Consider the following 12,906-nt stretch of genomic DNA (forward strand, 5'->3'; position numbering starts at 1 on the left):
CCCATTGATGCTGTGTTTTTGGCTTTTGAAAGGGCTGTTTTCAGCTGTGCATCTGTGATTTTTGGGACACTACACTTTTCCGATATTGTTGTGGGCCCTAACCAAAATGATAGAAGTTAAACACACATTAAATTCTTCAGTGTTTGAGTGCATCCAGCAGTTTTTGTTTTAATTGTTGGGAGCCCTTTTGGAGGTGAGAGGCAGGTGAAGTTTGCACTGAATCTATCTGCCAGGATGTTGGCAATATCAGTAGGTTCAGTATATTTTGTGCTATTTTGTACTAGTTCAGTGCATATCTGCGAGTTGCCACTTAGATTCTTAACATAGCTAAAGAAGGCTTTGTGGTTATCTTTTGAATCCTTGGCTATTTTTCTTTCGAAGTTAGCCTTAGATGATTTCATGAGGGACCTCAGTTTCTTACTGATACTGATCAGGGATGTCTTTCCTTCTTGGAATTTGCTTTTTTTCTGAACTAGTTTCCTCCTTCTATTGTATAGCCTGTTTATTGCAGGGGTCCACCAAACTGGTTTCCTTCTCTTAGAGGAGTGAGTCTTGGTTTTGCTAGGGATGGCACAATCCATGCATCCCTGTAGGTGCTCACAGAGTGCATTTGTAAAGGTTTCTGCATCTTGGGCAGCGTTATCCTTTAGCGTGGGGGTGTGAAACTTACCACGTCTGTCTTAGGTGAAGTTTGCTTTAGAAAAGTTTTTACTGTGGTTTCCTTAGTTGGGGGTGGTGGTGGGGTGTGGATATCCAGAGTGATTAGTTTATGGTCTGATCTAACCAGTGACAGGTTGACCTCCAGTGTGGAACACCTGTCCCCCATGTTGGTAATGACCAGGTCCAATATGTTTTCACCTCTGGTAGGGGAGTTTACCAGCTGATCCAGGGCATTTGAATTGATGAATTCCAGGAAGTGCTGGGCCTGGGAATTTGTACTCAAGTAGTTTTCCCAGTGAATGGTAGGTAATTGAAATCACCCAATATCAGGTTGTTTGGTAGGACCTTCATGTTTTCCAGTGTCTCCAGAAAGGTGGAGTGGTGGTCATGGAGGGTGATCTGTAGCAGGCCACAATTTGCACTGCAGATTTGCATGATGTTAGTTGCACATGGATGATCTCAGAGGTATCATGCTGCGCCACTAACCTGGAGGTGTAGGTATCCTTGATGAATATGGATACACCCCCTCCTTTTGTGTTTTGGTCCGTGTTCTGTGGCTGAAATGTGTGGTATGCATTGTAGCCCGGTAGTGCTGGGGTGCTCTCTGGAGCCTTGAACCCGGTTTCAGTTACTGCACAGATGATGATGTTTTCCATACTGAGGAGTGCTTTGAGCACATGCATTTTGAGATTTAAATACTTGGCGTTGAGTAGCATAACCCTCAGTTTTTTGTTAATTGTGCTGTTTATGGAGGTGGGTGTGACTTTTGAGCCTTGCCTAAAAAGGCACTATGGGGGCAGCAAGAGCCTTGGCCAGTATTCGAAAGCCTAGGGGTGACAGGTGCAAGCCATCTCTTGCAAAGCAATGCGTCTTGTCGAGCATGTCATCCCAGGCTGACAGACACTGGATCCCCTTTGAATGGCACCAGAAGCTTAGCCAATTGTTGAAATTGATCATTTTTTTCTTTATATTGAGGTATCATTCTTGGTGAGGGCAGGATGCTACTCAGGGTCAGGGTCATACCAGCCTGGGCTACATGATCAGAGAGCTCTTCCATGTCTCTTTTCATGTAGTCCAGGGAGGTACGTCTCAGGTCATTCACACCAACATGAACAATGACAGAGTCATATTTTTACTTGTTCTGGAGTGACCTGAGTGCTTGTGTTCTGGCTCCTGACAGGCAGCTAACAGTAACCTTCTGCTTGTCCAGATTAGTTGAGTGGGACGTCAGTGTGCCTGGCTATAGAATCACCTATTACTAGCGTGTTAGGTATGTTATTTCGCCTTAAGGACTGTGATTGTGCGGCATACTGATTTCATGTTTTATGTGTTGTCTGGTTTGTGACGGGAAGTGCAGGTTGTTTGGGTGTCTGCTTTGGAGGCCTCTGAAGCTTTTGCAGGTTTTTATTTAGAGCCTTCGAGTATGATTTTGTGTATTTATGTGTATTTTTTGCCAGTGCTGTTTTAGTAGGTCTGTGTGCGGCTGGAGTTGTGGTGCAAGTGTTAACCTTCTCCTCTTGACTGTCTGTTCCAGTCTTGGGTGGAGACAGCTTAGCTTCCAGTTTGGCTGTATAATTACATCTCTCCCATATGTTAGTGTTTTGTGGTAGGAGGAGAGGATTGTCTGTGTACATGAGGCAGTTGTAACATTGCCTCAGGATACCCAGATTCAACAGCTGGACTGGAGAGTGCACCTGAAGTTGCTCTTTGGTCATGCCTGAATAGTAGGGTGAGCTGCTTAGTCGCTTGGTTGGTGAGGGGTGAATAAAGGGCCTTGCCCTCCCGGGCAATCAGTGTCAGGCTATATTAGTGCTTGCTATTAGGTCTGAGCAAGTGCTGGGCTGTAAGATGCTTTTTGAGTGCTTAGGTTGAGAGTTAGACTAGTTTCAAGGGAAAAACTGAAGAGGAGACTTAGTGGAACCGGGAATAATTCAACCATAGCTAACTGGCACTGCCCTGTGCACAAAACCATGCAAACACGGTTTTTATAGTATGGAAATAAAAGAGATAGAAATTAGCCCAAAATGGCCAATAAACGACTAACTTCTGGGCTGGAACCACTCCTCCAGGTTGCTCAAAGCTCCCCCTCTCACAGATGAATAGAGAAACTTCCTTCTATCCAAGTATGGTATGGGCAACTCAGAAACTAGTTTCACAGCCCTGAATTCAGCACTAGCCTGAAAACTGGACTATATACCAGCTTAGAAAGGTGGGAAACAAAGATTTTTTTTTTGTTTTTTTTAGCTTGCTTTTCCAGTCTCTCTCTTATTTAGGTTTCCTTTTTCTTCTTATCCTTAAAACCTGAATTAATATGGCACATTAATTTTTTATAACATTACCCAACTTAAAAAAAAAATCTAAATGAAAATCTGCAAAATTCAGAGTTGCAACTATTCTGACTTAAGATGAGCAGTTGAGGAATGTCTGCTACAATGGTGTTCCCTTATTTTCTCTTAATTTTTATCAAAGTGACCTCTTTCCACTCACCTCTTCTGTTCTTTGCACATTTAAAAATGAATTTGAATTTTTTTGACAAAATGTACTTTGTGGTCACTATTAAAACTTTGTAGTCATTTTGGTTTGGCAAAATGATATCCTCTATGAAGCATCAGCTACAGACAATTCCAAACTTAAATGGTCAAGCTTGTAACAAAAACAGGACACTGTATCCCATCTTGCAATCTCCCATGCCAATGTGCTACATCATACAGCAGCCCTTATTTACTATTTATTTATTTAGAAGGATGTAGTATGAAAGCTTCCATTATTGGGATGCAGTCTAATTTAGATGCACTGCATCAAGAAATACTCTTTCAAGTTACACCATGTTCTGGCATGCAGTGTACTCTACCAAAAGGTAAACTAAAGCATATGATATTACCTTTATCAGCAGGAAGACATTACTTTCCACATACTTACTGTTTGCCTTCTGAAAAGTGTTTTTCCCCAACTGCCAGGCTCAGCTGTACATCCCAAGTAGCTCATGGTGAATCAACCTGCCACTGACTTTTACTTCTCTAGCAAAATCTGCAAGAACACCCTGTTGTACGTTTTCAATGAACTTCTTTTCTGTATATATAAGAAAACACTTCCTCATAGAGCAGGAATCTCAGGCAATGACTTCTGGAAGATACCTCAGTCTTTATGTTTTGTGTGTGTGTGTGTGTGGGGGGGGGGAATAAGTAACACAGCCTTATTTGCATGGTATGACTGCTTCCCCCTTTGATCCCCCGTTTGTCATTCCTCCAAGTACAGTCCTGAGGACTGAGAGAACTGGGCACACACACAACTGTCCGCTTCCATAACCTCTTGCTGATCACCTTTACAGCTCTGCAACTGTGTTACTTAAATTCCACATTAAGAACATTCCAGAAGTACTACACTTTCATCTGCCACAAAGAGTAGGGTCAAAGACTGCCTTATATGTAAGGTTGAGATCGTCTCCGAGTAACCTGTATGAATAAAGTGACAGTGATTTCAGACAATCCTCATAGGCAGATGCTGAAGACCTTGAATTTTCCTTATGAGGAACCTTTGTGGTCTTTCCAATTGCTGCAGATGCTTGGGAAGGTAAATACCAAAAGGGGAAATGTACTCAAATACTGGCCTAATGAGGGAAGAGTACAGACAGGTTAAAACTTCTTTTCTGGAGGCAATGCCATTACTTATGAGATGAGCAATACAGAATGCCCTTCTTACCACTGTAGAGACATGGTGATCAAAGGTAAGGTTGCTGTCAACCTGTGTGCCCAGGTCTCTCACCACTGAGTGCACACTTAGGGTGTTGTTATTGATGTAGTAGTTAGGAGGAACATCACTCTTACCAAAAGGGATGATAATACATTTTTTGCATTGAGTGTAAGCCCTTGACAATGGCACCAATCATTTGTTTAAGCCCCTCTTGTAGGATGTTTGCAGTCATCAGCAAACTTTGTCAGCCACAGACCTTTAGTTTTAGCTTGCACTTTGGAAAAATAGATTCCAAACAGCAAAGGTCCCAGGACTGATCCCTGTGGAACACCACTGGTTACAGGTCTGCTGTCGGAGGTGGATTCCCCTATTTTTACTATATGGGTTCTACCAGTGAGCCAGTTAGTGACCCATTTAATAGCATACGGGTTGATACCTAGTTGGGTGAGTTTGTCAATTATGCCTGAGTGGGGGATGGTGTGAAAATCCTTGGCTAAGTCTAGGTAGGCTGTATGCACAGATTTCCCCTCATCAAGGGCCCTGGTGACTGTCTTAAAGAAGTCCACCAGGTTTAACAGGTATGAGCTCCCTTTGAAAAATCCAAATTGAGTAGAGTCAAATGTTTGGAGGTTACCAATATCCTTGTTGATAAGGCCCATGATGATTCTCTCCATGGCCTTGCAGATAAGGCTAGTCACCTATGATCTGCTATTTAGAGACACAAGGTAGAGGATGGGTGGTAGGGATGTCTTGGGGTAAAGTATGGTGGGGACAGGGGAGTGAAGTTTTCACAGAACCTGTCAGCTAACAGGTTAGCAATGTCCACAGGCTTGGTATATGTGGTATCATTAACTACCAGTTCAGCACAAATCTGGACCTTTCCTTTTAGGTTACGGATGTAACTAAAGAACACCTTATGGTTGTCCTTAGTTGAGGAACTAATTTGGATTTGCAGTTAGCTTTGAAGAACTTCACAAGAAGTCTTATTTGCTTGTTTAAGATGACTGTATTGGTGACATTACACTGTAGCAGTAGAGGGGTGCTGCACTCCTGAGTGTGTCGTCCTCAGGTGAAATGTTAAAACAAGGTGCCATTTACTGGAATTGATGGTTGCTCATGCGGAAGCAAAAGATCCAAAATGGCAACTATCAAAAACGGGACTTCCGCGATGCCTCGGCCGAAGTGTACGAGTAGCAGTTCAAGTCTCCCTTGAAGAGAGGCCACTAGCCTAGTGGGACTAACCCGGTCAACAAAAGATAAATAAATAAAACTGACTGAGGCAGACACTAAAAGAACCACCCAAGGAGGGTGGGACTTTATGGTCCATGATATATTACCCATCATGGAGTGGTGTTGGTGCATGATATGCAGAAGGGATAACACCTACAAGTCAGACTGCAGACAAATGCCTTGTGTGAGAAGGTGAAATGCAGGGACAACAGCTTAGCATGGACAACATAATTCTCTAACTGTGAACCGGGGGTTGGTGGAGGAGAGAATTAGTGAAGCTTTGTGTAGCAGGTACTGTACTGCACCTGACAGCTAAAAGGGGTAGAGGCCATTAACAAGGAAACACAAAATCACCTGAGTGACCACAGGATGAGGACCAGTGATTACAGATTCCCTCTTGTGCCAATTTCCCTAAATGCCAAGGGGGGGGTCAGTGGGGAACAAGACGAGCATGATGATAATGAGGAAACATGGAAGAACTGAACAAATAATTAAAACAAATCAGCATAATATAGAGTACAACAGATGTGGAGACAGAAGTGTAGCAATACTTGATCAACTAAACTATTTCAGGTCTTTTTGATCACTTTCTTTATCAGTTGTGCAGCATACATCACTAAGCAGAGTGAAGCTGGTTACTACAAAGGCAAAAACATCCCGTTTCCCTAAGCTGCAGTCACTGACAAGGTGATTATAACATTTAGGGAAGAACACAGTTGACATCTTGATGAGTTGCACTTTGCCTGTAGTCGAAGCATTTTATGTGGATATTGCTCTCCAGCACATTGTTTTAGGACACTTTTTTGATCCACGTTGATATTTTCACATAGGCTGTAGCAGTCCTTTGTAGACCTAGACAGTTAGGTGTGCTACAGCCTCTCTGCCATATGACAGCCCATTCCCTTTACTATACAAGTGCAGTTACAGAATACAGCAAATGTGCTGTCCAGTACACCGGAGGTGTCCATGACATAGTAATGTCGCTTGGCCATTAGATATCACATGTCCTGGCTTGGTTCATGTCCCCACATGTCCCAGCCTTGTATAAATCATTGATATGTCACACTTGCTGTTTTCCTTTGGAGGATTGCTGTTGTACATGAAAGCAACTACAGATAAACACACACATACACACACAAAACACAAAGCAAGTGGAAGTATATTGTATGTAAAGTGAATGTTTGTCATTTTTTGCACATCAGAAACAACTACTTATATACACTGCATCTCACTTCAGCACCTAAATCAGTTGGAACTAAGCAGGTCACCAGCTTGGATAAACTTTACACACACATACATACGTGTGTGTATATTATATCTACACACAGACACTTATACATTTCTATACATAATACTACATATATATTTAGACAGAGAGAAAGATGGATAATATTCTTTCATACACACACATATATATATATAAAATACTACATGTAGTACATACAGATACTATTCATAGATATACACATTTACATACAAACACAAACATCAAAGATGCATGGAAAAGAAGCAGGTTCATGGAGCAAATTCCCCCAAAAACACAAAAAAACAACACTAGCTCTAGCAGAAATAATAATCTCATGGTTTATTGAAGCTAAAGGATATATATATATATATATATATATATATATATATACACATACACACACACACACACACACACACACACGCACGCGCACACATGAAGTCACTTGCTGTTCAGCTGTGGTGCATGTAAAAAGATAATTACAAAATTATGCAGTACTAATCTTGCATTTATTGTTGCATGTCGCACTATTTGTTCCCCCCATTCCAAAGTAAAAGTTTTACCTTAGGAGAAGATAGCAACTTGTATTCTTTCTTCCGAAAAAGTGAGTATGCCATAGTAATCATATCCACTGAGTTGGAAGCTTCAGACAGCAGCAGACATTTAGAAAGGAAACTTTCTTATAAAGTGCATGCCACCTACATGCTTTGTACAGATGTGTGAGAGCACGCAACTGATGTTGCTTCTGTTCTTACCGGCTGAGCGAGCCGTCTGCAATGACAGAGATAAACAATAAAACAGAAGTTGATGATGTGACAGTAGGTCATGTCATTCTCAGTGCTTCCTGTTGGGGTTTATGACAGAGGAAGTGAAGCCATAGCAACCAGGACTGAAGGTGATGAAAAAAAATACTACCAACAAAAATGACAGCGTTAATGACTAACCGTCTTTCTAAGTTTGTGGAACAAAATATAAACACTTAGACAAGGCAATTCCTAGAGCAAAAGGAAAGGACAGAGTCAGAAGAGCTGTCAAAATTCATTGGGTACTTGACAGAAACAGGGTTAGTGGGAGACTGGGAGGCATATATATATATATATATATATATATATATATATATATATATATATATATATATATATATATTTATTTGGATGGTTAGACTCATGATGTGTTTCCTTCTTCACCAGTGCCCAAACTTATTTGGCCAGTTAGTGCATAGAACAGACAGACTAAAATAAATTATTGGTGTGGTTAAGTAAAACCAACCACTGTACCTCAGTGTTCAACTCCCAGTCACTTATTACAGCCATAATAATCCTAACTCAACCCCCCCATCTAGTCTTTTGCTCCTGATATGCTGTATTTTACAAGTCACCCTGAATGCTTGCTGCTAATGCCCCACTTCAGTTTAATTACTTTTACCATTTACCCCTTTCTCTCTATGTATCTCTACATATCAGTACATTTCCTGTGCCAAACAAACATTTATTCTCCAGGCCTACAACCAGTATCCCTTTTTCTCAAGTTTTTATAGCTCTGTGCAGTCAGTTTCAAGTCAGAACCACCTGCATAACAGCTCCTTATAAGAAGGCTAAACTCTTGGTACCATTTGAGCTAGGCACGGTCACTACAATGACGACATTAAAGCAGCAAACTCTTCCAAAAGTGAGTTACATGCAAACTGCAATGTAAGCTTCTCTGCAGCATTTAAAACCATTTAACAACATCCTTCAGTAATACATTAACACAACAGTTTAGGTTTATTCCTACTAAATTCACCACTGCAATGCACCACACACAAAACCCAAAGCCATTATCTCTCATTATGGTCTGTTTCTGGATAAAACACACCAGGTTCACATACAGTCACAGTGTCTGTTCAGAGATCCTTTCTCTTACCACAACCATCACGGTTATTTAGGCGCCCAAAAAACCCACACAGCCCACATCCTACTCACTCTGTCACTCCCACTCCACACAAACACTGGTTCCACTCAAATCTCTGAACCTTCAAAGCCCACAGATATAGCATCCACACTTACTTTTGAACACTCACTGTATGCAAAGAATCAATTCACTTATATCTCTGAACCTTCAATGCACACAAATGCAGGATCTACTCATATCTCAGGTCCTCTTTACATGCAAACACAGAATCTACTGATATTCCAAACCCTCGATACACAAAAACACAGGATCTACTCATATCAATGACCCTTCAATACACACAAACTCAGGATCCAATCGTACCTCTGAACCACATTTCTCAACTACTTTGTGAAGACATTGGGACAAAACCACAAATACTGGGGACACAAAGGCCCAAAAATAGGGACACTTTTTATATATTGCTCTTAAAAACTTAGAAATTTGATAAAATAACAGGTTTTGCATTAGTAAGAAATTTCTGAAGGATATGACATCTGAAACTCAAATGTTTGCCATTATTTCTGATTTGCCCGAGAACCTAAAATTTTATGAGGAACAGACAAAAAACATGATGGAAAAATCTGGACATTCTGTGAAAATCTCGACAGTAGAGAGGTATGCTCTGAATCCACAATGCACACAAACACAGGATCCAATCATACCTCTGAACCCTCAAGTTTTCTTAAAATGGTGCTCTCTTACACAGCACACATAAAACGTGTGTGCTTGGGGTTCATTTCCTGTTCACCATCCATTAATGCTCCTGTTGTCATCATAACCAGGGAAGGGTGAGGGGGAAGAATTTCCTACAAACAAATTACACACTATATTACATTATCAATCTACTGTGTGTAACAACACAGGACTGACACACCAAGGAAGGTTGTTATATGGGACCTACACAGCATAGCCTAGATGAAAGTGTCTTTATTTCAGTTGCATAGTACACCAAAAGGGGGCTGCTAAGAGGTGGTGTAGATCACATTTGGGTGTGGAGGTACTACTTTAGAAGTTGCGTAAAATTACATTTTTGTAACAGAAGCTAGAGAAACTAAGACTATCTAGTCTGCCTTTTATGCACATTTGACATTCTACCTCCTCTCCTCTTCTGGCTTCCCCTTTGCCTTTTCCACCTGTACCATACACCCACTTAAATGCTGGATCCCTTCCCAGTCCCTCTCTTCCACCCACTTCAGTAGTCCTTTCTGTGGGCCTACAACCTTCTCTGTGAGAAACTAATTTAGGAAATGCAGATAGTAGTTGTTCCTTAACATCAATTACCTGTGGCACTCCTTCACTATTTGTCCTTCCTGTCTGAAGAGGATTCCCTCACACCTTCCTGATGCGATACTGTCCACTAACGTTATGTCTCCTCATCTATTCCAGCCTCATGTGAGAAGAACTCTGTATTCTGTATCCCCTGGTCATACCCCTTCCCTCCACTCTAGCCATCTTTCTGGTACTTTTCCTCAGGAGTTTCTCCATAAGACTAATGCACTTTTCCTTACATGACCTCCGGAAGTGGAGACAGTAAGGTGCGATCTGACCAGGGCTGTAGAATGGCACAATGAGCTCTTTCCTTCTGGAATCTATCCCCTCCAGGATAAACACAGCACTCCGTTTGTTGCTGACATGGCCCTCTCCCTCTGCTCCTGGTGGCCTAATCCAGGTGCAATAAACTGCCCCCATAACACTGTTGCCATCAGTTCCACCCCCCCATCCTGTTACTTCATACTGCACTCAGCTTTGTGTCCCCTGAAAGATGCTCATTATGTTCTTCTCTCCCTCCTCCCACGACAAACACACTGAACTATGCTGGATGCAGAACAGACCCCCCCCCCCCGGCACTCCGTAAATAATTCACTAATTCCCAAATCTGTCCCTCTTACCACAATCCTCTCTGCCCTGTCAGTCAACCATGTAGCTATCAATTTCCTCAGTATTGGCCCCTACCCCAGTTTATCTGCCACCTGTGTAGAACCGAGTCAAAGTCCTTGCAGGGGGTCACTTATACTATGCCTACTGGTTCTTACCTGATATCTTACATGTAACCAGGTCATATGACTACATAATGTTTGACTGACAGCTTCTTCTGGCCATGAACCTCTGTTGATTGCTGCTATAGAGACTGCTGTCTTCTGGAAATTTTACCAACCTTCCTCTGACACTGTTCCCATGCTAACAGGCCTAGGACTTAATATCTTCTGCAATGGTAAGGGCCATATCTAGAATTCCTTTCTGGTTCTGCACCAGTTGGCTGAACCCCTTCATGGTCCATATCAGGGGGACGCTGGTACATAAAGTGCTACTTAACTTAGTAGGGGAGGGGCTGTTACACGGGAGTCGCACTAAGTCACATTACTTTCCTTGCCTTTGTAATAAAAGGGCACGCTCTATCCATCATAAATCAATATGTATTCAATATACAAAGGGGAAGGAGCTAGAGTCTCTACATGAAAAGTGTACAGTAAGTACACTCAGAACAGAGGATGGGGTACATGAAAGGAGCAGTTACACCGTAAACTTTGGTACTGCTAATTGTAAGTTGCACAGTAACCAAAGCTGGAGGGTGGTGTAAGCTGTTATTCAGTATAATGTGGGAGATGGTAAGGCTTAACTATATGGGACATTGCAAAACATAAAAAGGGGAGATTTACATAATATACCAGGGGCTAATGCAAGGGCTATAGCAACCAGCAGAAGATGTCAGACAGGAGTTAAACAATATATCGGGGGAGGCTGACATATGGGAGTCACATAATCAAGCAAGAAAGGACACTACATGCGAGTTCCACAACATACCAGCTATGTGTGTGTGTGTGTGTGTGTGTGTGTGTGTGTGTGTGTGTGTGTGTGTGTGTGTGTGAGTGTGTGTGAGTGTGTATAGGGAGGACAGCTGCACAGACATTGGACAGCATACAGTGTGAAGGCTTCTATAGGAGAACTGTACATTATTTTTGGGTGGTAATAAAGCACTGCCCCAAGACCTTCTGAGCAGCCTGCTACTTGCACCAAGGGATCTGGCCACTAGCATTTCTAATGATAGCAAAAGAAATAGCTCAGAAAGTCATGCAGCAGCCTGAATTAGAACCTGGAACTTTTCCAAGATAATAAAGTATGTACAAGCACCTCTCCAAAGATGCAGAATCAGGAAAGATTTGCAACGGCTCTGGGAGTTCATTTTCTCAAAATGCATGTATCACTGATGAAGAAGATTTGGGACAGACAGGAAGAAGGCAACAGCCAATGAGGGTATCCAGCAAAGAGGTGGATGGATTGTCTGACAGAATACGTGTGACAGTCAGGCATGAGTGTCGTAGAAGGTAGGACAGTGGCATTCAAGAGAGACAGATGGTGACAGTTGACACGGTGCCCCAATCTCATGTAGAAAATGGGTAAAAGACGGCTGATGATGTTGTTACCAGTGGTTTGTGACTTTTAATTAGAAGTTTTTATAAGTGTTGTTAACCTAGAAAAATGTACCTCATTTTACTGAACCTCTCCAGGCCAGTACTGTTTAAATGTATGACTTTAAAAAGCCATGCTATCTGTGCAACAGCGGATGGTGCACTGGTATCAGAACCAACACCAAGGTCAGTAGTGCTGTGCAGTGGTACCAGAACCAACACCAAGGACAGTAGTGCTGTGCAGTGATACCAGAACCAACACCAAGGTCAGTAGTGCTGTGCAGTGGTACCCGAACCAACACCAAGGTCAGTAGTGCTGTGCAGTGGTACCCGAACCAACACCAAGGTCAGTAGTGCTGTGCAGTGGTACCAGAACCAACACCAAGTTCAGTAGTGCTGTGCAGTGATACCAGAACCAACACCAAGGTCAGTAGTGCTGTGCAGTGGTACCAGAACCAACACCAGGATCAGTGGTGTCAGCAGTCTCATGCCTTAAAACAACACAGTGTCTGTCAGCTGAATCAGTGGCTACAAGGGTACCAGTACTGTGAACAATCAGCCTGGTGGTCTGTTGATGTCCATGAACAGATGGGGCAGGACAGAATGGGTTCCAGGTCTTCTACCCTGGGCACTTCACACAGCTTTTGTCAATCTACTGTACTCCAAGGCAGGAAGAAAAAAGAGTGAACCAACCTTGTGGTAGCTGACCAGGTGAGAGTGAACAAAGATGCTGGCAGCCTC

The 12,906-nt window shown here is 42.3% G+C and overlaps 1 protein-coding gene across 5 annotated transcripts in view; it reads right to left on the reverse strand.

Annotated features, from left to right (window-relative positions):
- ARHGAP27 (Rho GTPase activating protein 27) overlaps positions 1–12,906 on the reverse strand; it is a 1,395,760-nt gene that overhangs the window by 763,488 nt on the left and 619,366 nt on the right. Inside the window, exon 1 of one of the 5 annotated variants that reach the window (XM_044055390.1) lies at positions 7,390–7,584. The exons of the other annotated variants lie outside the window; for them this stretch is intronic. Coding sequence (XP_043911325.1) covers positions 7,390–7,452 — 63 coding nt within the window. The 5' untranslated portion in view covers positions 7,453–7,584. Of the gene's footprint in view, positions 1–7,389; positions 7,585–12,906 lie in introns of those variants that run through there. 5 annotated transcript variants of the gene reach the window in all.

This window comes from Protopterus annectens, chromosome 13.part0 (genome assembly GCF_019279795.1).
Source record: "Protopterus annectens isolate FY-2018-M chromosome 13.part0, PAN1.0, whole genome shotgun sequence".
NCBI classification, from domain to species: domain Eukaryota; kingdom Metazoa; phylum Chordata; order Ceratodontiformes; family Protopteridae; genus Protopterus; species Protopterus annectens.